Source organism: Mustela putorius, unplaced genomic scaffold (genome assembly GCF_011764305.1).
Source record: "Mustela putorius furo isolate JIRA1106 unplaced genomic scaffold, ASM1176430v1.1 tig00003898_pilon_pilon_pilon, whole genome shotgun sequence".
Lineage (NCBI taxonomy): Eukaryota > Metazoa > Chordata > Mammalia > Carnivora > Mustelidae > Mustela > Mustela putorius.
In genome coordinates this window covers 18,016,970-18,044,081 of record NW_025422047.1, presented here as the reverse complement: position 1 = coordinate 18,044,081, position 27,112 = coordinate 18,016,970, and the positions used below count along the sequence as shown (strand labels likewise).

At 40.5% G+C, this 27,112-nt stretch overlaps 1 protein-coding gene across 8 annotated transcripts in view; it reads left to right on the top strand.

The window, feature by feature from the left end:
• Nucleotides 1-26,283, top strand: part of MYO5A (myosin VA) — a 189,742-nt gene extending 163,459 nt beyond the window's left edge. For 2 of the 8 annotated variants that reach the window (XM_045067906.1, XM_045067907.1), the window contains 12 exons: nt 1,404-1,484; nt 3,243-3,441; nt 5,745-5,819; nt 7,067-7,160; nt 12,817-12,963; nt 15,301-15,455; nt 17,190-17,279; nt 19,068-19,218; nt 22,357-22,639; nt 24,509-24,683; nt 25,320-25,400; nt 25,654-26,283. In XM_045067906.1, coding sequence (XP_044923841.1) covers nt 1,404-1,484; nt 3,243-3,441; nt 5,745-5,819; nt 7,067-7,160; nt 12,817-12,963; nt 15,301-15,455; nt 17,190-17,279; nt 19,068-19,218; nt 22,357-22,639; nt 24,509-24,683; nt 25,320-25,400; nt 25,654-25,806 — 1,684 coding nt within the window. In that variant the 3' untranslated portion in view covers nt 25,807-26,283. The remainder of the gene's footprint in view (nt 1-1,403; nt 1,485-3,242; nt 3,442-5,744; nt 5,820-7,066; nt 7,161-12,816; nt 12,964-15,300; nt 15,456-17,189; nt 17,280-19,067; nt 19,219-22,356; nt 22,640-24,508; nt 24,684-25,319; nt 25,401-25,653) is intronic. The other 6 variants (XM_045067909.1, XM_045067911.1, XM_045067908.1 and 3 more) reach the window with 3 other exon arrangements.
• Nucleotides 26,284-27,112: the final 829 nt, after the last annotated feature.

Here is a 27,112-nt window from a genome sequence, read left to right as displayed (position 1 = left end):
TGCTTTCTGTACACATCATATTAACAAAAGTCTAGTAGGAAGAGTAAAAGCCTGGGCTCTGGAGTCAGATAGGCCTGGTCTCTCCTACTCACCAGTGTGTAGCCTCTAAGGTATCTTCTTTCTAAGCCTCAGTGTCTTCCTCTGCAGTGTGGCAAATAATACACAATGGTTACTAGGAGAACTAAATGAAGTAATACATGTGGAAGGGTGTGGAATGTGTCTGATGATAGATACTTAAAAATATTTTTATACGCCAGGTATAAAAAAAACCTGTAATCAACTTTGTCATTATTATTTATTATTTATACATACTTTTAAAAGAGAGAGTATGCACAAGAGAGTGAGAGTGAGTGGGGTAAGGGTTGGGGGCAGAAGGAGAGAGAGAATCTTAAGCAGGATCCATGCCCAGTGCAGAACGTGGAGTCTGACACCATGCTTGATCTCATGATCTTGAGATCATGACCTGAGCTGAAATCAAGAATCAGGTGCTTAGCCAACTGAGCCACCCAGGGGCTGCTATACATGCTTTTAATAAAATGTGTCACATGTTTCATATTAAAGCAGAGGCACCTGGGTGGCTCAGTTGGTTAAGTGTCTGCCTTCAGCTCAGGTCATGTTTCCAGGGTCCTGGGATTGAGTCCTGTTTCAGGCTCCCTGCTGAGTGGGAAGTCTATTTCTCCCTCTCCTTCCACCCCTCTCCTCACTTGTGCTCTCTTTGTCTCTAGCATACTATCTCTCTCTCTCAAATAAATAATCTTAAAAAAATAATAGTGTAAAAGCAGTTTCCCCAGATTTTAACATTAATTTTTGACATGAAAAAATCTTTTTAACAGTTGTGTCAAAAAGCTGAGAACTTCTTAATTATAAGTTACTCCTTTAAGAATTTCTTAAGACAGTTTTAAAAGCAAGAAAGCAGATTTTATTAAGCAATAACAAGTTCCTACTCAGAATACTTAGAACTTAATTTTGACATGGATTGTGAAGAGTACCCCATGAGGACAATCACTGAAGTTTTCATTCTGTATGTGTATGACTGTCATGGTTGATCTCAGTCTCTAATAAGATAATATGTAATGTATAAGCTCACTTTGCTAGCTGAATAAAATGCTAAAAACGGAACCTCTTTCTCACCTTTTCAGTCATTTCTTATTCTGTAGGAAAAGTAGCTCTGGCTCCATGATTATTGCTTTACTTTCTATCCATTGACATGCGATGTTACATGTTACCCATTTTTAAAAAAATTAACCAGAAGTAATTTTTGTGATAATGTCTTACACCCATGTGTAATTAATAAACCAGTCTTGCTGACTCAGTTGGAATACCATGTGCTGATCCTGACCATCATCATCTCATGACCATCCTGTACCCTTGTGTTTTGCATTGTTGTTCCCTTTGCGTGGAAGACTCCCTGCTATGGACTGCCATGAGTTGAATGAGGATGGAGAGCTGTGGCTGGTTTATGAAGGCTTAAAACAAGCCAACAGGTTATATTTGTCTCCTCAAAATGGAATGTTATTAACTTGTTGTTTTTCTTACTAACAGTGGCCTTCTGACTTTAACTCCTATGTTTCTTCTGCTTTAATTGTCTTCCTGGGGGAATTTCAGTCCGCCCAATACCTTCTTAAAAACTCTCTCCATTAAGGGATGCAGTTAGAGCTGAAATGGATGGATAGTGAATATAAGAATTGCTGCCCATGAGTGAAGGGTCTTCCCTTCACATGCAGAAATTTCTGCATATCTCACTAGGAGTTGGAAAACAAAACAAAACAAAACCTTTCAAGGAGAGCCCTAACTGCAGGGAGAGATTAACACTGATTACTTAGTGGTTTCCTGTTTGGAATAATGACCAATCTCAAGGACATGAGCACCCTTGGCAGTGAGCCTGTGCCCTTACGCACAGCACCGCGCTGCCCAGCAGCAGTGTTGCACGCCTAATTTGGGATTCTCTGTGATTACTGTGAAACTCAGACATTTGAAACCACAAATCAGGAGGGTCTCCTGCATTGCTGAAGTTGAAAATAATTACCTGAACTCAACATGTTAAATGTGTTTAGGGGAAAGCAAATAAAATTGGAACAGCAACAGCTTTCTAACACAGACACTCATCTGCTCTCAGGATATTTGTATCTTTCAGATCTCATTAAAATACCATGTTAGTGATTAAATTTTAAAAATACTTAACTGTTTATTCAAGGGACTCCTCATTCTGCTTTGTTTGTTCTAATCACAAGCCATTGTCATTAACTCGGTGGTGTTTTCAGTTTACGGTGCCCTTGGAATTTTATAATCTCTGAAATATTTTTAGTCTGCTGTTAACCGTTTACTTGCCATGGCATCAGTAGCTTTGCCCAGCAGTTGATAACAAAGGAGATAAGGATAAAAGAACGTCTTTCTTTTCTTCCTGTTAGTTAATTCCTAACAATAACTTTGCTTTGTGTTTGGAAAGGGGATGAATACAGAAGTGGGGTGCACAGTGAAGGCGGGATGCTGTTTCTCCCTGGTATTCTCGCAGCCGACGCTCTGGTTTGCTTACAGGCACGGCTGACTTGTGTGCTTGCTGAGAGAAGCCATAACTGCTTTGTTTGTCCTATGAGCATCTGTGTTTTAAACCGCATCGTGTTAGGATTCTGTTATTGATGTGGAAGCTTATGGGGGAGAGAGAAAATGACAAATTTAAAATACATGTATGTGAAATTTCAGAATCATCTGTCTGGATTTGGGTAAATCTGTATATATTTCAGAGTCCCACTCCAGCCTTTCTGTCCTCCAGAGATAAGAGTAGAAAGTAGAAATGGGACCCTGGTCATACCCTCTGCCTGAAATAAGTAACACTGAAATTCTTAAAGACATATTTAATCAGATCGGGACTTTGTAATCTTGCTTGTCCTCTACCGTGCAGAGTTATTCTGTGGCAAATGTACTGTCTTTGACAACTTAAATGCTAGTTTGTCATCATTCCTTATAAACTTTTCAAAAGAACCTAAACCTGACTGTCTCTTAGGGCCTTTGAGAATTGTTATATTTGTAGCATGGTCCACAATTCAGAAAGATACAGGAGGGCAATTCACTTCTTTCCATTGCTGGCCCTTGTTTGAGCTTCTTGACTTTAACGAAGTCAAGTTTGCACAAACACTAAAAATTCCCCGCTTTTCCTGCCCGTGAGAATGAGCCTAACGCCTCACACACAGCCAGCAGAGCCTCTCATGTCATCTCCCTTTCCTACCTGTGTGGCTTCTCCTCAGGCTCCTGGAATCCCAGCTGCAGTCCCAGAAGAGGAGCCACGAGAACGAGGCAGAAGCCCTTCGCGGGGAGATCCAGAGCCTGAAGGAGGAGAACAACCGGCAGCAGCAGTTGCTGGCCCAGAACCTGCAGCTGCCCCCGGAGGCCCGCATCGAGGCCAGCCTGCAGCACGAGATCACCAGGCTAACCAACGAGAACTTGGTAAGCAGAGGTGCTGGGGCCACACATCCCACCGCTGGCGGTGCCTGGGCCTGCGGGACCGTCCCAGTTTCTTTTTGGTCAGACACATCTGTTTGGGCTGGGAAAAACTTGCTGCCCAACACTTGATACCCTTCTTCTCCAGCAGAGACAGAGTAAGGAAGATGTGATTACGTGGGTAGAAACGAAAAAAGCACAGGCTGTGTACAGGTCATGTTTCTGACAGAAGGCTCGGGCACGTCTGGGGGGGCTCCGGAGATCTCCCTGCACTGTGTGCTGGGCTTTGTCATCCTCGAGAACTCAGGTGACCTGCTTCCTCCGCGTCGGCGGCAGATTCTCTGCCATTGCAAGGAGGTTTGCTCTGTGATGGTCACAGTAGAGACCGGGGACAAGCTTTGTGGATCTTTGGTTTCCAGGCAGCCAGCGAGGCCCTTCCTGCTCCATCTCCAGCGGGCAGGCAGGGGTTGCAGTTATGGTCAGGGAAGGGAGATGGCAGAACCATGCAGGGCTTTTGCTTGACGTTAGCCAGAGCTCTCAGGGCAGGGTGGAGGGACATTAGGATTTAAGTTTATACATTTTTTATTCTAACAGAAGCACAGTGAATGAGACTTTTTTTCCCCCTTGCCAGATTCTGAATGCTGGCCCAGAGTCCAAGTTATTTCTTCTTCCCTTTTTTTCTTTCTTTTACAGGAAGTATTTTCTAAAATAACTTTTATTACAGATTTGTAAATCTACTTAAGTTTGATAGATACATTTGTTACATTAAAAGTCATTGAAAAGTTATAATTCCACATTCCTATATAAAATCTATATTGTAGTGTTAGCCTGGTTTTGAGAAAAGCTATTTAGAAGTGGTATTGAGTTGTTTTGTTTTGTTTTTTTAATTCAGGGTTTTAATGAACTTTAATAAAGCAGTTTGGATTTTCCCTGAAGATTTAACAGTCTGAGTTACTATAATTAACTCCATTAGTGATCATTTACTAGTGTCATCTCTTCAACCACCTTTTGTATTAATTAGATGTAAAGCCCCAAAGTTTTCTTTTTCACTGTCTGTCCCTCTGAAGGCAGCTTGCTATGTGGGGGTTCATTGTGGAAATGGGAGAAGCACGTGAGGACAAGTGTTAGATTCTTTCCAAAGTGACTGAAATACCACTAATTTGTGGGGGAAAATGTTTTGAATCATGGAATATTTTTGAAATGTCATTTTATTACTCTCAAGTATATTGTTGCTTAAGTTAAACTAACAGTGCTTTATTGCCTGAGAATTGATAAATATACTGAATTATAATAATTGATCAGTGTATAAATTCTGTGCTTATAAATGACTGTTCTAAAATAGAAGGCGAAACTGTGAAATCGAGATGCTTCTGGATGGCAAATTCCCAATTGTTTTGCTAAGTCAATTAATCATTTCTTTTGCAACCTTGTCTGCAGTATTAATTTTCTTGGCAGTTTTTCATAGCTAATACGACAGTAAATTAAGCTCTTAGATTCTGTGGGGTAGAGTGTCGTTCATAAGTTTCTCTGAGTTTTAGAAAACCCTCTGCAGGTCAGCTGCTTCCCATACCTCCCCGACTACTAATTCTGGAGAGTGGTTTCAAAGTTAAGTATAGGGAATAATCCAATTTTCAAAACCATTATATAGTTTCTCGGTCTTAATTGTGCATCTCTTTAGGAAACACTTGAGCAGAATAGTAAAGCCCAATGGACCCACGCTTAGTATTTTTGGAAACTCTACCCTGCATAACCCACATACCCACCTACTTCCTGACATAAACATGAAGATGGCCTTTCTTCCTCCACATGTGAACATGCTCCACAGGCCTCCCCCATGCTGCCTTGAGGGAAGGAAGACACACAGCTTCTCACCAGCCTTGCCAACTTCAGGCAAGAGTGCCAACATTGCCCTGATTCTCACTTCCATTTTATTTGCCTTTCTCACCCTTGTCACTGCTGCTAGCTGCAGAAAAAAAAGTACAGCAACTTGTGAGCAGATCCAAGGAGTGAAATAACCAGCTTTCTTGGAGGAATATGGGCCGTTGCTCTGTTTAACTGGCTAACTGATGGCGCCTGAGCCACAGCCTCTGAGCACATGAAAATATATGTGTATGTGTGTATTCATATAGAATTCAAATCCTCTGTCCTGGAAAGATCAGAAGGCAGTGGCCAATGACAAATCAGCCTTTTGAGTACATCTACTGTCATTATTTGTGTTGTAAAATATTTTTAAATTGATTTTGCTGAGAGGTCACATTCCCCTCAGAGACACAGAGAAAAACAAATATCCGTTGTGCCTGTTTTTTCAGTATTTTGAGGAATTATATGCAGATGACCCTAAGAAGTATCAGTCCTATCGGATTTCACTTTACAAACGGATGATTGTATGTAAACTCAGAGTGCATTTCTGTTGTCTCCCTCGCTACCTATAGCCTCTCTTACTGAAGAGCACCCTGCTGCCCACCCCTCCTCAGGAATCTCTTCAAACACTTTCACGAGACCTGTTTCTCCCCACAGCAGTCTTATAGCCGGTGGTGTCACCTCTGTCAGTGTCCTGTGTCCACTGTCGCGTCGGGTTTGTTATTAATACGAGGCTTACAGTGTGATGGAAGCAAAATGGGATTTGAAAAACAAAGTCAAATCCCAGAAGCTCTATTGAACCCTCTGAAATGTTAGCAGCTCTTCTCTTTGGTCCAGTATCTAATTCTGCGCTGTCTGGACTGGAAAGTGAATGATTATTTGTGTTTGCAGATGCTCTCCTTCACCACAGCGCGGATAATGACCACATACAGGCAGCACTGACTGACTTCTCTCCTGAGCTAGGAGTCTGCTGTTACCCACTCTCTTCTTATTTATTGATCTCTTAACACTGCCTGTGATTTGAGAATTCTTGATTAAATAGCCAGTCATTACAGACTTTTTTTAAACCCTCTCCCATTGAATGTACTGGGTTCTTTCTTTCTTTCTTTTTTTTTTTTTTTTTCATATATAGCATTTGGAATTGCCCTCTTTTTCCTCTATAAGAAAAAATTTTGTCGCCTGTGAATTTTTATGGGTGTGTTATGCTACCTGCCACTTGGATGTAGGTCAGCAGATCACTCTTTATCCTTTCTTGGTGGTTATTTTTTCAAGTTACCTTTTAATTCTCCAAGGCTCTTAAGTTATAGGACTCATGTCAGCCTCTCCAAAGGGTGGGTCTCCCACACGGGTGTCAGTCAAAACACCCAACCTAAGTTCAGCCATCCTTAAAACTTCTCACGGAACTTTTTGAGCATCTATCAAAATTTATTTTGCCTCCTCCCCCTTGAGAGAAAGCATTTTACTAAAGATCAGTACATTTTATGAGCATTTAATTGTTTTACCCACATAGAAAAAGACTCCCCAGCGAGACCGCTATCCATCACGCTGTAAAAGATTTATTGTAGTGTGTATTTTAACATTTGGCTTTTATTGTAGCTGCGTTTCCATGCCTGCCAATTTTAGCCAGGTGGTGGCTCCACCAGTGAGCATTTCTGGAGCTTTTATGTAAAACTAACAGCCTTGTGCTTGTGATTTTGTGTCTGCTTTCCCTCTGTGCATTTTAGAAGGCCCATTTTGATTTTTCTGTTTTATTTCTCATTTTAATCTTTAGGATCTAATGGAACAACTTGAAAAACAAGATAAGACTGTTCGGAAACTGAAAAAACAACTGAAAGTATTTGCCAAAAAAATTGGTGAACTAGAAGGTATTTCAACATGTTTTTGTAACAATTGCCAAATCTTGATTTTGTTGTCTATACCAGTGGTCTGACAGGTGTGCATGCAAATATTATGATGATAACGGCAAACCTGACCTCTGTGGAGTGGAAATTTCCATTGTTAAGGAGGGAAAAATGTTCTTTGCGAAGAGAGAAAATTTACTCAACAAGATTCTAATGACGATCTTCTATGTGCTAGATGCTGTGCTTGGCAGTATAACACAGAGGTTAAGCACTTGGATTCTGGAACCAAGGTTCTTGGCTTCAACTCCCAGCTCTTCTATTAGTCATCTGGTATTGGTCAAGTTACCGAACCTCTCTATGCTTCCATTTCCCTACTTGTTAAATGGGAATGATCAATGTTAAATGATGTTTACCTGACAGTTTGTAAGGAGGAAATGAATGAATGAGTGTAAAGTGTTTAGTGTATTTCCTGACACATAGTAAATACTATATACAACTTAACTATTATTATAATTAAAGTTAGTATTAAGGATGCTATCGTGAGCAAGACAAAGTCTGTGTCTTCAAAAAATCTAATGGAGAAAAAAGAGAAACAAGAAAAAATGAATTATGATTATAAAGAAATAAGATTTTTTTAACATTTCATGATTTATATATGATGATGGGAAAACACCTTGAAAAAAATGATCAAATATCAATTGTTATTGTATACAAATGAATCTTGTCTTTTAGATTAGTGTGTTCCTTCACTATATACCTAGATGCTAGGGGTATAGCAGTGAATGGAGATAAAGCCAGCTTTTAAGCTTAGTCCAACAATATTCTTTGTTCAAGAGACTTAGAGATCCTCTTTGGAATTGCCTTCAACCTGTGCAGTTTTGATCAAAAGGGATACTGTGCGGTCTGACTACCCCGCTGTTCTCTCAAAGTCACTCAGAGTAGTCTGGAATGTTTAGAAGGGTCTCCCATGTTAACTCTGTGTGGTTTTCATTCTTGCAACATGCCAGGTCTCTCATAACTGTCCTTGCTGTTTGGTCTTTCTGCTTCTCTTGGTGAAGTCCTGTTCATCCTTTGGGACCAAAGCCATATGTCACATTCTCAAGAGCAGCCTCTCCTGATCACCCAGACAGGCTTGATGGCTCTGGCCTCTGTGTACCACAATGGCTCACTTTTTTTGTGGTTTTCACTGTCACACTTTCAGTAATTTTTCTGTTTGAATCACTGGCTTTCTCTATGGAGATGAGCTTCCTGAGCATAGGGGACTGCCTTTTATTTTCCCTTATTTTCATAGCACCTAGGAGCACCTAGTATAGTGTCTGATCTATCATAATCATTCATTAAATGTTTGTTGAATGAATAAGTAAGTTCCCAAAATATTTAGAATGGCAACATAGATGTTTACTTTGAAGAGGATAATACCCTTTTGGTTGTACAAATGCTGAAATATTTGTTTAGAAGTCAGACAGGTTACTTTGCAGTCATAATTTATTTATAAACCTTTAATATTACATGACTCATACATTACACTAAAATTTTGAACCTCCAAATCACTCACACATGGACTATAATGCCTATGAACAAAACTTTAAAAAAAATTTATTTGGAAAACATTTCTGCTCTTAACCCTGCTCTTAATTATGTCATGAGAGGATAATTAGACAACAGATAATTAGCCTGAATGAACTGATTTTAAGGATATTAATTAGTAGATTATTTTTTAAACTTCTTTTTTTTTTTTTTATTTATTTGTCAGAGAGAGAGCGAGCGAGAGTGAGCACAGGCAGACAGAGTGGAAGGCAGAGTCAGAGGGAGAAGCAGGCCCCCCGCGGAGCAAGGAGCCCGATGTTGGACTCAATCCCAGGACGCTGGGATCATGACCTGAGCTGAAGGCAGCCGCTTAACCAACTGAGCCACCCAGGCGTCCCTAAACTTCTAATGATTTTTTCTAATACATTAGTAAAATTTGGCTAATAGCAAAGCCACTTATTATTTTAAGTTTTTATTCAGCTTTCTTTAATATGTATATTTTAATTGAGATAGGTTACAATATTTCAAAATGTCAGCAATTTAAGCCATTTTCCATCAGAAATCTATCTCATTAGTTAAACTACCCTGCCGGCTGTGTTCTCAAACCTATAAGTAGCATTTGAGAAGGCCCTTCATAGGTTAAACAAAAAGACACCATATTCTTAAGAAAAGTTATATTTCAAGTTAAATTATATGTATCTAAAGAATAAAATGAAATAGATGTATATGACTTGGGCTCATGCTGAGTCCTCCTCCTCCAAATTAGAGACTAAAGGCAACAAGCTCGAGGCGCCTGGGTGGCACAGTCTGTTTGGCGTCTGCCTTTGTTGGGTCATGATCCCAAAGTCCAGGGATGGAGCCCAGCACCAGGCTCCTTGCTCAGGGGGGAGCCTGCTTGGGCTCTCTCTGTCAAATAAATAAAATATTTAAATAAAATGAAATAAATAAAATAAAAACAAGCTCTTCTAATATTTTCTCTTACTATTTCTATATCCTCCACTATACAGAAAAAACAGGGAACTTTCCACAACAAAAGTACCTTTTAAGAACTAAAAGTTTTCTTGCATCTTTCTCTAAATATAACATACTTTACATTATTCTGGTTTAAAATGGCAAGATTCTTGCCTCCTCCTATGGGCTACCCTTACTTAAGGAGACTTTTTTAAAAAAGAAACCAATGAAGCCTGTTTTTAAAACGCCAACATACATCATTTTTAGCAGAAGTTATAAAGTGAAATGGAGAGTGTTTCAAAATTTGATCTGCTTTGTGCTATATTTTAACCCAGGAGTGGGTGTTGCATCTCAACTTTCAAAGAGTCAGGGAATTTAGACCTAAAAGAATTCTAGAAATCAGTTAATTATTTCGTGGGAGTAAAAAACAGAGGCCCAGAAACCATCAGTGACTGCCAAAGTCTCAGTTCCTAAGTAGCCAAACTGGAACTAGAGCCCATGCCTTCAAGGATCACTGGCTTCTCTCTTTTGTGTCATAGTTTCCAACATAACCTCTTGACTTACACAAATTTAGTCTACTGTCTCTATTAAACCTGGAATCAAGAACTTTCTGGTTCCAAAGTGAGGAAAAATAAATTTTAAAAAGTTGTCCAACTTCCCTTCCTTTTCCAGGACAAAAAATTTCAGGAATATTTTCCCCTCAAGTATAAAGAATCCAGAAAATGAAAATAGGGATTGCTTCAGGTCTTTCTAGAAGAAAACATGCATTAGACGTAGCATTGGACCAAATGATCCCGAAGGTCTTACTAGTCTTTGAAAACTGGAATGTGGTCCTGGGTTCTTTCTTTCAGGCCTTATATTTTCCTGATGCTGCATACATGAAGGTTGACATTTTATTTTAATTAGTAGATGGCTTGCTACATAAAATCAAGGTCGTGTTGAGCTGACATCCATATTTTGTTTATGAATTTTTGTAAAGACTCACATCTCTGAGGAGAATTCAAAGGCGAGAGAAAATTTTAATGAAAGTAGGGCAATTTTTGTCTCTGATGTTTTTGTACAGAACCAAAAATATCTAGATTGGAGATTTTTGCAAAAAGAAAGTGAAGCTTTCTTTTATTTACTTATTTATCTATTTATTTTAAAGATTTTATTTGTTTATTTGACAGAGAAAGGGAGTTCACAAGTAGACAGAGGCAGGCAGAGAGAGAGAGGGAAGCAGGCTCCCCGCCGAGCAGAGAGCCTAATGTGGGACTCGATCCCAGGACCCTGAGATCATGACCTGAGCTGAAGGCAGAGGCTTAATCCACTGAGCCACCCAGGTGCCCCTGAAGCTTTCTTTTAATAAGGAAAATCTCCTAGTAAAAATATTTACCATATTTCATAAATTCTGAGGTACTCAATTTTTACATTTTAACATCTTAAATTAGGTTGTGTCTTTCAAAGACTGTTGACGAGTTGCAGTTTAACTGGCAATGTTTTTCCTTCTTTAGTGTTCTGTAAAATAATGGTATCTCTATCAGTGGATGAAATCAGTAGGCTTAAAACATTCTCTTGGGGTTAGATAGAGCCCAAATGCGTACGTTTATTGTTAAACGTAATATATTGAATCTGTTTCCCCTCACAGAATCGTTTCTGTGCCTCAGAACAACTAGTACCACAGAGGGCAGGGACTTTACTCTCTTATACTTGACAAGTGGCAGATGCCACCATGGGCTGATTCTGAGACCCCCATGCTGTTATGTATAAACCGACTCCAGAAGTAATCAGTATAACACTAAATGGCTTGAATCTCCTGTCTCCTGTATAGAGACGTACATTTTACCATGCACACGAAGCACTAGATGCCACAGCCCTGACTTGTCCAGTCATAATATGGTCACTCTTTAGATAATACTGTTGACGGATGGTGGTGATATTCCGCGCTGATAATCCTGGTGTGTGATGCTGCAGCCTGAGGTGGACGAGTGTGTCACTAGGCTGTCTCTCGGCCACATAAGCAAGAACACTGGCAGGTATTGGTGTTCTCCGTGATAACCTTGTTCTGTGGAACTGGCTTCCCACAACTAACACAGGCAATTGCCCAGAGTGACAGGAAGTACTACTGATACCTTGGAGAATCAGCAAGGAGTTAAACATTCTAATGCTTCTGATCTGCATTGTTTGTTTGATAACAGATTCAACTCAGTCTATCGCTAAATAGATTTCTTAACTGCCCCTCCCTACAGATGAAAAAATAAAAAACCCTGCTTATTAGCATATATTTCCACAAACACCAAAATGACTGTGTCCTTTCCCTCCCCTTGCAGTTCCCATTTACTTCTCAATTTTGCAATGAAATTTGAGACCTTTTTCTTTTACTCCTTAGCATAACTCTTCTCTAGCACTTACCATTAACATAGTGACCATTTTTATCATCTGAAAGGGCCATTAACCAGTGGTTGTACTTTAATGGTTACAACTTCATGGTAAGATGTGTAGCATTTGACTAAAAACAAACAAGCAAAAAACAGAATAATATTTAGGGAATCATATTAAACAGAAGTGTTTTATCTGCTCGAGATTTCTTTGGGAATAAGGGTAGCAGAGGAAAGAAAGCTAGGTTTTTGCCTCATGAGGCTTCTGTGAAAAATGATGCAGTTCGCATCAAGTAGTGCAAAGAAATACCATTCTGCCAGCTCTCTTGATGTGGTTTGAACTGATTGCAATGATGCATTTGAAGTAAATGTTATTTTTCTTTAATGACTGGATTCATAGAGCTAAATGTGAGAGGGAATCTTTGATGCTCTTGCTGCCTCTTTGTAGAATACTAGGTCTTTTCACCCTTCTTTGACTTAAAGTCTTAATATCTTTAACCATTATGATGGTACTGATGAGTTAACTAAAAAGTTAAACTGCTTACTTTGGGACATTTAATCTTATTACAAAGTAAACTTTATTACAAAAAAAAAGGTTTTGAATCAAGTAAGGTTCTTTGATGTTGATAATAACCAAGTACTAGTGGCTGTTGGACTGACATTACCATATAATTTTGCCATCTACCCACCTAATTTTAGCAGAAAAGAATATTTAAAGAGGAAATAATTAAGTGGCAAATATGGCAAGATCTGTTGTTAAAGAATTCATTTAAAATTCCTGGAATGTAGAATCCTTGTATCTTTTCTGCCTGGAAAACATTTTCTTCTTTTTGTTTCTCATTAAGTGGGCCAGATGGAGAACATATCACCAGGACAGATCATTGATGAACCCATCCGTCCAGTCAACATTCCCAGGAAAGAAAAGGATTTCCAAGGAATGCTGGAATACAAGAAGGAGGATGAACAAAAGCTTGTTAAGAACCTGATTTTGGGCAAGTATTTTCTGCATGGGATAGAATGTCTTTCTGGTACATGTGTCATTAATGGAAAAGACTAGTCACTAATTTTTTAAATATTCAACATTGGTTAATTGCATCATCATTGCAGACTGTGCATTATCCTGTTGGAGTAACATCCTGACCGTGTCATGCATTATCAGTCAAACTTCGGGGAGACTTGCCTAGGATCTACCTATAAGGTCCTTTGAGTCCAGGCCTTCTTAGCTCTGGCTACAGATTAGAATATCTGGAGAAGCTTTTAAGAAGTATTCATGTATCATCCCTATCATAGACTCGTTACCTCAGAATCTCTAGAGGGAAGAGCCTGGCCACATCAAAACAAAAAAACAAACAAAAAACACACACACGAACACACACACAAGGGAACACAAGCAGGGGGAGTGAGAGAGGGAGAAGCAGGCTTCACGTTGAGCAGGACCCTGAGTTCATGACCTCAGCTGAAGGCAAACACTTAACAACTGAGCCACCCAGGTATCCCCACATATATTTTTTTTATCTTGGAACACTGCATCAAAAACTAATGGTGTATTTTATGGTGACTAACATAACACAATAAAAAAAAGAAAAGTCTTTCAGAGGATTCTAAAGTGTAGCCACAGTTGAACGCCACAGTTCTGGGCCATTTAACTTCCTGAGTTTCATTTTTTTCCTTGCTTCCTTTCACAACTAACTATATTAAGTACAGCATTTTGGTAATAGGAAAGAAACAAAAGAATTAAGGGAAAGATTCTAGCCATGGAAGGAGAAGACTGGGCTAATGAAATGGACATGGAAGAAGCATTTTAGAGCAGTTTTGGCTTAAGGTGGGGTATAAGCTTGTTGATTCTGCCAGAAGACTCTTTAAGGGAAAGTGGGAGTTAAGAGTGCACACAGCCTAAAAGCTGTGAACTAAAAAAGGGGAAAACCTCTCTGTTCAGCCTTTGCATAGCATTCCTCCTGGCAGGTGTGGGCTGACAGCAATGTGATTGGCAGTTATGCCTGATTTAATGTTCCCAGGGTTCATGGCATTAAGCTCAGTATTATACATAGGTACAAAGGCACTGAAGTTTTAACATGATCTTCATTTAGTAAAAATGTTAAGAAGCCAGTGGTTTTTAAGCATAGAGTTAACAAAGACTCATTAATTCAATAAACATTTAGTGAGCTTGTACCAAATGCTAAGCATTTTCTAGGTACTGGGTAATGAATAAAGTTTCATAATCCCTATTCTCAAAGGTCTTACATTGGGGACTTGGGGAGAATAGAGAAAATATATATATATAGTATGGGGTCAAATGATAAAGAGTAAAGGCAAGTATACTAGTTTATATGAAGTTGTCAGGAAAGTTCTCTTCCATAAGGTAATCTTTGGACAGAGATCAAAGGAAGTAAGGAAACAAGTCATACTGATATCTGAGGAAAGAACGTTTCAGGCAGAAAACAGTAAGTACATAGGCCCTGGGGTGGGAGCATGCCTGACATGTTCAACCAACAGCAAGAAGACTCATGTTGAATTCAATTAGATGAATGTCTTCTTGCAATTAGGATGAGAGGGAGAAATGTTACTAGAGCACAGTGAGGTGGGGAAGGGGAACAGGGCCAGACCACACAGATCATAGTGAAGATTTTTTATTTTATAAATGACTGAGAAGAGAAGCTACTTGGAAGATTTTCAGAATAAGAGTGGCATTTGTGTATAGAGTTACTCTGATCATTGTGTGAAAAAGGTACTACTGGAGAACAGGGGATGAATCAGGGAGGCAAGTCTGGAAGCCATCACCACAGCCCAAGAGAAGATGATGGTGGCCTATTGTAAGGTAGCTAGTAAAGTAAGTAAGTTTCTGGGTGTGTTTTATAGGTAGAGCCAACAGGATTTATTGTTGGATTAGATGTGTGGTGTGAGAAAACAAAGGATTCAAAATATTAACAAAGCATATAACCCAAGAAACCGGAAGTCTGGAACAGCCTATTTCCTGAGAGGGGCACAACTCCCAGAAGGTCAGGTTCCACCGGGAATCATTGGTTTTATTTGGGATGGACTCCGTTTGACATGCGTAAGCAGAGGTGTCAAGAAGGCAGTTGATACACGGAACTGGAGTTCAAGGGAGAAACCAGGGCGAGAGATACAAATTTGGAAGTTCTAAGATTTGCATGTCCCACCCTTAACAATTTCTCTACTTGATGAACTATTAAAATATACTTTTTAAATATGATCTCTTAATCATGAATGATTGAATTCTTTCATGAGAACTGTGCTTTGATATCTCACAAAGCTTTCCTCACGAAGACTTTCAATGTTATATAAGATTATTTTTCATCATTTCCTTTCAGAACTGAAGCCACGTGGTGTGGCAGTCAACTTGATTCCAGGGTTACCAGCGTATATCCTGTTCATGTGTGTCCGACATGCTGACTATCTGAATGATGATCAGAAAGTAAGGTCGTTGCTAACATCAACAATTAACAGCATCAAAAAAGTATTAAAGGTCAGTTCATGTTCAATAAAATTCTCCTAGTGAACATTAACGACGACAGAATCTGCACCAAGGTCTTTTCCTTCCTTCGATTGGGGATAAGTTGCCCGATATGAACACTTTCCAGTCTTCATTGGTAACTTCCACTATAGGAAACAGTCTTTCTTGCAACATGTCTATATGCCTTCATGTACAATGGAGCACAGGTTGATGAGTAATCAAAATTAATTTAATGTAATTGCATTAAGTTGCCCAGTAAATTAAATGTTCATAAACAGAAATAGTCTGTTTTGAGATCTTACAAGTAAATTAAAAATATTTAGTGTGGTCCTAGTATGATGCTCTAGTTAAAATGGTTTTGAAAAAGTTCAATACGACATGGGTCATTCATAAAGAAGATTTCTGATAAAACATTAAAATATTTCTTCCAACTTTTCTTCCTGTTATTCTTCAGCTCACCCTATAATTTCCTTGTTCCCTGAAATGCCTGGTTCCACGTGAGAAGCAACACACAGATACTAAGCAGAGAGGAAAGACTTGGGAAAGGCAGCGGAATTAAGTAATAGAGCAGAAAGCCCTGCCTAACTCAGTAATCACCGAGTCACCTTGCATAATCCTCTTGCCTCTCTAGAAAGACAGTGAACATTATACTTAACTTTAACTCACGTGTTTCTGTGAGGAGCTAAGAGACTGTGCTCCAAGTACTTTGCTTTCTGATTATCTAACTGAAGTTGGATGAAAACCTTCAGAATTAAGATAAGTGGCTAGTTAACATAGCCACTGGATGCTCTCACATCTAAGGTGTCTTTCATGCACTGTTTTGTTTTAATTGTGGTAAAATATACGAGACATAAAATTTACCACTTAGCCATTTTTCAGTGCACTGTTCTGTGGCATTAAGTGTGTTCACGTTGTTGTGCAGCCGCTATCACTGCCCACCTCCAGTTGCTATAGTGCATTTAGCCTGCAAGTTTTACTAATTTCTAAGTCTTACAAACACAGCAAAACCGAATCATATTTTCACCCTCTTATCTTAATTGCATAAAGATATTTATCTAGTTTGACTATTTATTATACCAAATTGTTTAAAAATTTAAAAAGAGTGGGTACTCACATATAGCACTCTTTTGATGCCATTCAAAATTGATGTGAGTTTGTCTCCCGTCCCAGTTTTGAACTGAAGTGTATTTACCTCAATTCCCTGTTCTGATTTAGCAGCTGGTTGTTAGACCCAGTCCGGCTGTAGAGCCATTCAGCTTCCCCTCTCTCCTATTCTGCACAGGACTCCCTCTACCCCATTTCTCAGTCTCTGCTCAGGAGTTGTATCTTATTGTTGACCAAATTTGTAACCTAGTCTGGGTTTCAGCACTTCATAGTCTGGGGCATCCCTTTGTGCTTTCAGACCTTTCTGATACCCTGATCCTGAGGGAAGTGAGTTGGGGTAAGCTGTGGTATGATGAATTTTTTAACTCCATGTAACTGCTGAAAGGGACTGCTAAACTAACATCACCTAAGTGGGCATCCTTTTCTAATGGCAAGAAAATAGATGCCGAGCAAAATAACAACCAAACAACAAACACAGGGTTGAAATTTTCTAGCAATGATGTAAGATTTACAATTGCAATGTGATTTATTTTTGTAATTATCATGTAACTGAAAAAAGTGGGCCTTCTGGTGTCTGCTTACTTTCAGGTTGCTATTTCCATAAGGAAAAGTGAATTTTTTCTCTCTTTTTCTCTCTTTCAGAAAAGAGGTGATGATTTCGAAACTGTCTCCTTCTGGCTCTCTAACACATGCCGATTTTTGCACTGTTTGAAGCAGTACAGTGGGGAAGAGGTGAGGAAACCTTAATTACAAAACCCGCATGATGTACTTTCGTCTACCCTCTTTAAGGAAAAATTTAAAAGCATGAACATTTAACCATTTGTTAATTTAAAGATTTTATTTATTTGAGAGAAAGAGAGCAAGTGAGAGAGAGAAAGCATGAGCAGTGGAAGGGGCAGAGAAAGAGGGAAAAGCAGTCTTCCTGTTGACCAGAGAGCCCAACATAAGACTCCATCCTAGGACCTTGAGATCATGACCCAAGCTGAAGGCAAATGCTTAACCTACTGAGCCAGCCAGGCGCCCCCCAGTTTTTAATTTAGAAACCTGCATTCAGAGGTAGGTTGGAAGCTCATAGCTTTGTTTGATGTTCATTGTTTATGAAACAGTGAATTGGAGAGCAACATAGTTTCTTCCTCTGAGAGTTTGTATTATGAGAAAGCATAGCCGAAATAAAATGAGCATTAGTTAATGAATTGTTAATGAACAGTGAAACCTCTTGTCAGTATGCGGAAAGTGGACTTTTCAGGGACTGATATGAGAAATAGTAAACAATTTAAAGAAATTCATCAATTTTGGCTTTCCATAGTACATAAAAGGTGATCAAACTGAAGCATATTTCTTTAGATTGATCCAAAAATGTTCTGTTTTTATTTGCAGTGATATGTTCATCAGGTGTTTGATAGACTTAAAAACTATGTGATATATTAATAATTATTCTTTATTAAGGTCTACTGAGTATATATCAGACAGCACTTCTATACACTCTTGTTACTTAATTCTTACAGCATCTCTGTGAGGTAGGAATTACAACCCAGTTTTACAGATAAGAAAACTGAAGTTTGGTGATGTTCATCAACTTGCCCAGATCCTCTTAGTCAGAAGGAGCAGAGCTGGGGCTCTGGAGCCGTCAGCCTCTGCAGCCTGTGCCCCTACCCACTGCTGTCCATGCCTTCCATTTTTTGCCTGGAGTGCAGGTGGAGAAGCTGACCAGTAGTATTTTCTGGGCACCCAGAGGCTAGAGCAGAGGGTTGTCCTGGAAAATTATGGAAAACATAAATACGAGTAAGATACAGCCCCTGGGAAGGTGGGACAGATAGACTAGAATTCCTCTGAGGGGCCATCAGCTGTCCTGTCAGTCCCCATTTCTAGACTGTGTTGTCAGGTAGTCTGTAGGGAGGCTCGACTTCAGGTGGAGTTTATCAAGCAGGCAATGTTTGACACATTACATGCCTGTACAGTTGGTTTTCCATTTTAACTAATACCACCAAAAAATTCCATTCTATGCTTGGACTGGAAATCATATATGGTCACCATGAAACATAATAAAGGGAAATTTTTTATTTATTCACCGATCTCAGTAGAAATTGGTCTGTTTTAAAAAGATTATGTATGCCCTTCGGGTGCAGTATTTACAAATAGGACTCTGTTTAACAGAACTGAAGTTAAGAGGTTAGTACTTTAGATAATTCATTGTTTGGCAGTAAATGTGTTGCATCATAAGTAAAAACAGTCATTAATTTTTTTCTAATTAAGTTCCCCCATTTTGTTTCACTGACATGGTTATTGAAAAGGGTTAACCTCTAGCTTGCCAAGTGTAGATATTACTCAAAAGCTAATAAGTGGCGGGAGAATACGATGGAAACAAACACACAGAGCATTTGAGAATGACTCTGTGGCCTTCGAGAGTGGAACAGGTGGAAACTCTTCAGAGAGAGGACAGAAGGGGAATCTGATCAAACAGAGGTGTTAGAAGAGGCATTTTCTTTCATTGGTGTCAGTAACTTTGCTTTCTGATTCTAGGGCTTTATGAAACACAACACATCTCGCCAGAACGAACACTGCCTCACCAATTTTGACCTGGCAGAGTACCGGCAGGTGCTAAGTGACTTGGCTATTCAGATCTACCAGCAACTTGTGCGGGTGTTAGAGAATATCCTTCAGCCCATGATCGGTAAGGCGAGGGCAGGGTTGATGTCGAGGTCTCTCTGGCCTAGCGGCCACACTTGTTTGGAGGCCTGTCTTCACACAAAGAGCATAAAGCAGTAAGACTCAATCCTGAACTTAGCTGAGTCATGCTGGAACCTCAGCTGTGACTAACTGGGATATGTCAAAATTACTGCTTCCACGTGACTGAGGCGACAGGATCTAGTCAATCTCCCCACTGGGTGGTGCCTGTCCCTTGAGACTGGGCTCTGCTCTAGACCCAGCGATATATACATATCTTGTCCACTTTTCAAAAGCACTTTAAACTTTGGCCTAAGAAACTGCAACCCAGGGCCTCCTTGGGGTCCACTTAAAACACAGGAGGCCAGGGAGGGTTTGCACTTTGGCTATTAGGCTCCAGTCAGAGGGCTCGGGCCACAAGAATAGGTCTCAGATGCTCAATCTCAAGGCCCCTGTGGAATTGTCAAAGGCAGTTTTGTTTAAAGTAGTGGTCTCTCACTGATAAGTGACTGGAGTGTGCACAGTGGTGTTTCTGTATATGTGTACTTAACTAGTGTACCTCTCTTTATATGTGTGTACTCTGTCTGGGTGTACTACAAACATACATTCCCTTGGAATGTGTAGCATATATGAAGTAGAAATTAGGAGGCATATATAAGTTGCAGGCTGTTAATTTTGAATGAACTGAATTAAATTTGTTTTAAGTTATCAAACTCTTATCTTTGGGCAAATTATCAGCAGCTTTTTTTTTTTTTTAATATTTCACTTATTTAACGGTGAGAGGGAGACAGAGTGAGAGAACACAAGCAGAGGGGAGATGCAGAGGGAGAGGGAGAAATAAGCTCCCCAATGAGCATGGAGCCCCATGCGGGACTCGATCCCAGGACCCTGGGATCATGACCTGAGTCCAAGGCAGACACTTAACTGACTAAGCCACCCAGGCACCCCTATCAGCAGCTTTTCTTTATTATTTTTTTAAAGATTTTTATTTATTTATTTGAGAGAGAGACAGGGAGAGAGAGCATGAGTGAGGAGAAGGGCAGAGAGAGAAGCAGACTCCCCGTGGAGCTGGGAGCCCAATGCGGGACTCGATCCCAGGACTCCGATATCATGACCCGAGCCGAAGGCAGTTGTCCAACCAACTGAGCCACCCATGCGTCCCTATCAGCAGCTTTTTAAGACTACTCCCAGCCACCCTTTCTTTTCCCACACATGTTTTCCACATTTCTACAACCTCGTCATTGCCCTTAGTATTCTGTCTTCCATCGCACACCCACAGTTAACCAAGCAGAAACATGAAAGGCTGAGGAAGCCATGGGAGATGGCAGTGAGTCCCTCAGGAAGTGACATCTGGGGTGAGTTCTTCAGTTGTCCCCTGACAGTTGTGTATTCATAGCAGTGTCAGTTAGCTCAAATGTAAAAGGCGACACAGATGCACAGAAGGTCAATTTCAGCCAGTGTTTCTTCTACTTTTGCCTATTTTTTTTTTTTTTTTGGCTAAACAGGAAGCTTACCTCTGAGATGTCCCACTTTAAGCCACCATGCCCATCTCCCAGGGATCTGATAGCAACCACCAAAGTTTTGTGTCAGTGTGAGGTTCTGTGGAAACTGGTTAGCACTGTGAGCTATAAAATGAATAAGACATATAAAGATGAACCAGGAGTGGCCCTGCTCTCAAGGGGCTACCAGGCGAGGGGTGATCCTCCCACAACCATCCTAGAGGAGGCATAAGCCAAACACTGTGAGGCCACAGTGGAGGGAGCAGCAATGACCCAGATTTGAGAAGACCAAGTCAGGGGAGGCTGACACTAACTCGAGTCTTCTCTGCTACTGCGGGAAGCTCCAGACAAGGAAGGGTCCAGCTTTACAGCCCCACACAACCATGCCCTCCCAAAGCTTCTCTTCACTGCCCAGGCTCCTGCTGTCCTTGCTACTTGGTTTGCCTGTGGGGCTCAGACCTCCTTGGGGAATCTCTTCTCCTCTCTCTAATCTCTGTGTCTTTCTCAAAAACTCTTCCAAGGTATCACAAGCTTGGAGCGCCTGGATGGCTCAATTGGTTAAGTAAGCATCTGCCTTCAGCTCAGGTTATGATCCCAGGGGCCTCGGATCAAGTCCCACATCAGGCTCCTTGCTCAGTGGGGAGCCTGCCTCTCCCTCTGCCATTCCCCCAGCTTGTGTTATCTGGCTCTCTTTCTCTCTATCAAATAAATAAATAAAATTTTTAAAAAGATTTTATGTTTATTTGACAGAGTGAGACACAGCAAGAGAAGGAACACAAGAAGGGTGTGGTGGGAGAGGGAGAAGCAGGCTTCCCGCTGAGCAGGAAGCGCAATGTGGGGCTTGATCCCAGGACCCTGGGATTATGACCAGAGCCAAAGGCAGTTGCCTAAAAACTGAGCCACCCTGGTGCCCCTAATAAATAAAATCTTAAAAAAAAAAAAAATCACAATCTTTTGCTAATACAAGCTGGGCTGCTTTGTATTTTAGAAAATGCGCCATTAAGATTTCTTAATTTCCGGGGTGCCTGGGTGGCTCAGTGGGTTAAAGCCTCTGCTTTCAGCTCAGGTCATGATCTGAGGGTCCTGGGATCGAGTCCCGCATCGGGCTCTCTGCTCAGCGGGGAGCCTGCTTCCTCCTCACTCTCTGCCTGCCTCTCTGCCTACTTGTGATCTCTGTCAAATGGATGAATAAAATCTTAAAAAAAAAAAAAAAGATTTCTTAATTTCATGGGTAAATTTTTGCATTTAAGAATTATTCCTTCAGGGGCGCCTGGGTGGCTCAGTGGGTTAAAGCCTCTGCCTTCGGCTCAGGTCATGATCCCAGGGTCCTGGGATAGAGCCCCACATCAGGCTCTCTGCTCAGCAGGGAGCCTGCTTCCCTTCCTCTCTCTCTGCCTGCCTCTCTGCCTACTTGTTTCTACTACTACTGTCTGTCCAATAGATAAATAAAATCTTAAAAAAAAAAAAAAAAGAATTACTCCTTCATTAAAGTTTAAAATCTGGAAGCCCTTTTTTTGAAAGTTCTTATCCCCTCTCTTGATACTCATTTTCCTAAATTGAATGTGTGAGAGTGTGTGCGTGCCTGTATGAGCCGGTGTGTGTGCACATGGACCAGGCGTCCTCTAACACTTGAACTCCTCCTGCAGTCTCCGGCATGCTGGAGCATGAAACCATTCAGGGCGTGTCTGGGGTGAAGCCCACGGGGCTAAGAAAGCGAACCTCCAGCATCGCGGATGAGGGCACCTACACACTGGACTCCATCCTCCGGCAGCTCAACTCCTTCCACTCGGTCCTGTGTCAGCACGGCATGGACCCTGAACTGATCAAGCAGGTGGTCAAGCAAATGTTCTACATCGTGGGGGCCGTCACCCTGAACAACCTCCTGCTGCGCAAGGACATGTGCTCCTGGAGTAAAGGCATGCAGATCAGGTGAGCGGAGGCCGGTTCCTGCCCTGTGTCCAGACAGGGTGCGGGGTCTGCTGCCACCAGCTATGCAGCCAGGGACGACACACAAGGAGCTGTTTTCTCTGGCCTGGCTGGCTCCACTTTCGTGAGTGACTGCTTCAGACTGTGCCTTTCAGCAGGTCCTCCCCTCCACTACTGGGGAACCCTGCTCCCCCAGGACACTGACTTGTTAGAGGGAATGGAGAGATGATAAAAAATACTTTGAGTTGAGATAGCTGCTTCCTCATCTTTTGTGTCTGTTTTAATTGTACATAAGAAAATACCAAATTTTTTATAAAGAAGATTTCTAATGTTTGATTTCTCTTAGAAATTTATTTTGACAAAATACCTTTTTGTACCATGGCAGCAAGAGCATGTCTAATAGATCTCTAACTGGAAATGTGCCCCTCTGTCTTTTAAGAAAGTGTGAACTCAGCTTTATGACCAGCTACCCCTCAACATAAGCCATTATCATAATAGAATTGATTTTTTTGCAAATAATTTTTTTTGAAGATTTTATTTATTTGAGAGCTAGTGAGAGATAGAGTATGAGTAGGGGAGCAGCAGAGAGAGAAGCAGGCTCCCTGCTGAGCAGGGTGCCCAACTTGGGGCTTGATCCTAGGATCCTGGGATCATGACCTGAGCCAAAGACAAATGCTTAACTGACTGAGCCAATCAGGGGCCCCAGCAAATCATTTGTTTAAAACAGAATAGTCACCGGGCGCCTGGGTGGCTCAGTGGGTTAAGCCGCTGCCTTCAGCTCAGGTCATGATCTCAGGGTCCTGGGATCAAGTCCCGCATCGGGCTCTCTTCTCCGCAGGGAGCCTGCTTCCTCCTCTCTCTCTCTGCCTGCCTCTCTGCCTACTTGTGATCTCTGTCTGTCAAATAAATAAATAAAATCTTAAAAAAAAAAAAAAAAAGAACAGAATAGTCACCAAGAGAGGAAAATAGGATCTCTCCTACATAAGTCTTTAGTTAATCTCAGGAAACCTTGGCATTCTTTTCAAATTTTCCATTCTGACACACATCCATTGGAGTTAACATTAAAAAGATATTGCCTTCATTCAGGTTGTAAAATTTACTTGTCTTTATAAGCTTTGTTTATGTATTTCTCCATACAGTGAGGCGCTGTCGTAATATCATACTGCCTCCTATTTGCCTGACCGCAAAGTTCTGATCGTGTGTCCATGTAGCATTTTAGCGTGAGAACTACTGTCACCTGGTTGACCACTTCTTGAAACCTCAGCATCTGTGTGATTTCTACATCTCTTGCCACATCTGGGGTCTCTGTCTCTTCCATGCTCCCCCCGTGCCCGCACTTACCTTTTCTTCGATCCCTGAGCTTCTGTAGGCCACTACTCTGTCACCCAGGCTCTTCCCTAAAGAGGGCTGTGGCACAAGTTCTATGCGGGAACATCTTGTTTTTTTGACTACCCTGGAATTTGACTGAAGGAGGAAAGGGTACTCAAAGGTTATCATTTCTCTCCTCTGACTTGTAAAAGAAGCTAGAAAGCCTTTTTTGGTCAGCTGTTTAATAAGGACACGGCCATGTGGGATGTTCTATTTTGATTTTCAGCAAGTTTTATTTCATAATTTTTGCCGTAAGGCTCAATTTCTACCTTCCATTGAAGTTAATTATATCCTCTAGTCATTTACTCTTATATAATTATGATTATAAACCTCATGGCTATAATAAAATTTTAAGCACAGCTGGTAAGATTTAAGAAAATTGAACAAAAATACTGCCTGTCATTTTCACTGAGATTCCTGACAAAGCTGTACATAAAAAATTAAGACATTTATGACAACATTCAGTAAATTTGCATTCTCTCCCTCTCTCTCTTTTTGGCATAGGTACAATGTCAGTCAGCTGGAAGAATGGCTGCGCGACAAGAACCTGATGAATAGCGGGGCTAAGGAAACCCTGGAACCGCTCATTCAGGCTGCTCAGCTCTTGCAAGTGAAAAAGAAGACAGATGACGATGCAGAAGCCATTTGTTCCATGTGCAGTGCTCTAACTACTGCCCAGGTGAAGCACCTCCCCCTGCTGAGAGACACTGTAGCAGTCAGCAAGGGTGACACTTAGGGAAGTGAGAAGCCCCCCAACCATTGCTCTCATCTCTGAGCTGGCTTCACATGTGTTGGACAAGGCATTTGAGGACAGTGGCAACAGCACAAGACAAGACAAAGGCATAAAATGAGCCCATTTTTCTTTTGCCAGTTATTTCTGTGTTGGCTCCTGCACTTTCTTAATGTTCTTTATGTGTCTCATAATGTAGGCATCTTACCTAGATTATATGTACACTCTGTATAGAAAGCAGCTGGATAGAAACAAGGGACACTAGTAACGGTTGCCACTTGGGTAAACTGAGAAGATTGAGCAGGACCCTTTTCCTTTTCATGTTGTGTTCTTTTGTGTACTTTGGTTGTTTTTCCAAATTTATATTGCTTCTTAAAATATACAAATATTACATTAATACATTCTTATTTAAAAAATTCATATAGTAAAGTTAAATATGCTTTTAGACCAGCTCTCTCTCTCCCCTTAACCCAGCCCTGAGCAGAATTACAGACTTATTCATAGATTCTTTTACTTTTCCAGGTTATAAGTACCCAGTGTGTGTTTGATAATATGCTAAAAACTTTGATCATTTCATTCTCACAGATTGTCAAAGTGTTGAATTTGTATACTCCAGTTAATGAGTTTGAAGAAAGAGTCTCTGTATCGTTTATTCGTACTATACAGGTAAGATCTCCCAAGCTTTCTTTTTCAGTTTTCTGAATGAAAATTTTACAGTTTATTGAGAGAAATTGTGTTTTATTATTGTGTTATCTCATTTTAACAGTGTATTACCTTTTTGATAACAGCTTATTAGAGAAAGGAAGTGTTTTAAAAACATTCTTTATTAGTTGAGGACTTCTTGGTATATTTTTGGTGGGGGAGAAATCTTTACAAAGAACTGACGCGCTGTTTGTTGTTGTTTTTTTTTTTATCTCAGATGCGTTTACGAGACAGGAAAGACTCGCCTCAGCTGCTCATGGATGCTAAACACATCTTTCCTGTCACCTTTCCTTTCAACCCATCCTCCCTCGCCCTGGAAACCATCCAGATTCCAGCCAGCCTGGGCCTGGGATTCATATCACGGGTCTGAAAGTGACGCGATGCCAAGGCAAACAGGGACAGTAAGAACCCATTATTTCCAGTGAACTACTGAACAGACATTTTTAAAGAGACAGCACTACTTATCTTTCCAATGAGAAGTTATTAACTGGAAATCTCCCTGAACACTTTCATCACCTGGGGATGAACGATAGGCTTCTTTGTGCCGTGTTACCTTAATAGCAACACTCAGCCTGGACCAGTTAGGTATCCCGGGGTACATGCAGGTGAATGACAGAAGGAGGGGGGATTTGCTTTAGTCCTTAGCACTGCATCTGAGTGGTACGGTAAACATGTAAATTCCAGGTATGAGTGTTGTTAGGAAAGCACCCACAAGGAGCCTCCCCGGCGCGGACCAGAAGAATTGAAAGAAAAATTGCCATTGAGTACATATCATATCAGTTCAGGAATCAGTTATGTTGATGTTGTCAAAGTTGATCAAAGAAATAAACTGGCAATATGTAAAGTATTTGTCAAGTAACTTCCTTCTATGTGTCCCTATGCTATAGAGATCTTAAGAGAATATTGGTTTGCCATATAGCATAGAAGTGCATTTGTACTGTAGTTTACTGAGCATTTTAAATTGCTGCTACATACTGTGTTCTTTAATATATAAGCGATATTCTCATTAGGCACTACAACAATAAGCTTCTCTTTTATCAACTCTGTTTACAATTCAATCAGATCAGTTTTAACTGGATTATGTGCAAATATATACAGATTCACCTGCACAAGTAGCAGACACTGGCAAGTCATGTAGAAATATGACAAAATGTTTGACATTTAGGGATAGGATTAGACAAAGTGGCTATTGTTGATGTCATTATTTATTCAGAATGTATTACATTGATGTGCTCATTAATCTTCCCTGGGTGGATATCACATCGGGGTACAGTGTTCTGTGAAGTGACTTATTTTTAGTTCCCAGGCCAGATTCCTGCACTGCATATTTTCAGTACTGACAGGTTTTCTTTCTTCTTCTTAATTTATTAAGAATTAATCTCAGTCACTATCTAGGGAAGATTCAGGTCTTGAAACCTTGATTATCCTATAAATTATGCAAAAGAAGGTGTGTAATAAATAACTATGGTTCCATTTTTTTAAGCTTAGCAACTTCTATAAATGTTCTCAGTACCACTAGATACTTTAAAGAGCATCATATTAGGAATACTTTAAGACTTATGTAAGAAATATCTGAAGATTGCTAAATTTTACAGAGGATATGTTTCAATAAGACCCAGATCCTGTAAGTTTCATTCTGAAATCCTAACTAAGCATCTTCTCAGTTTTTCCTGGAA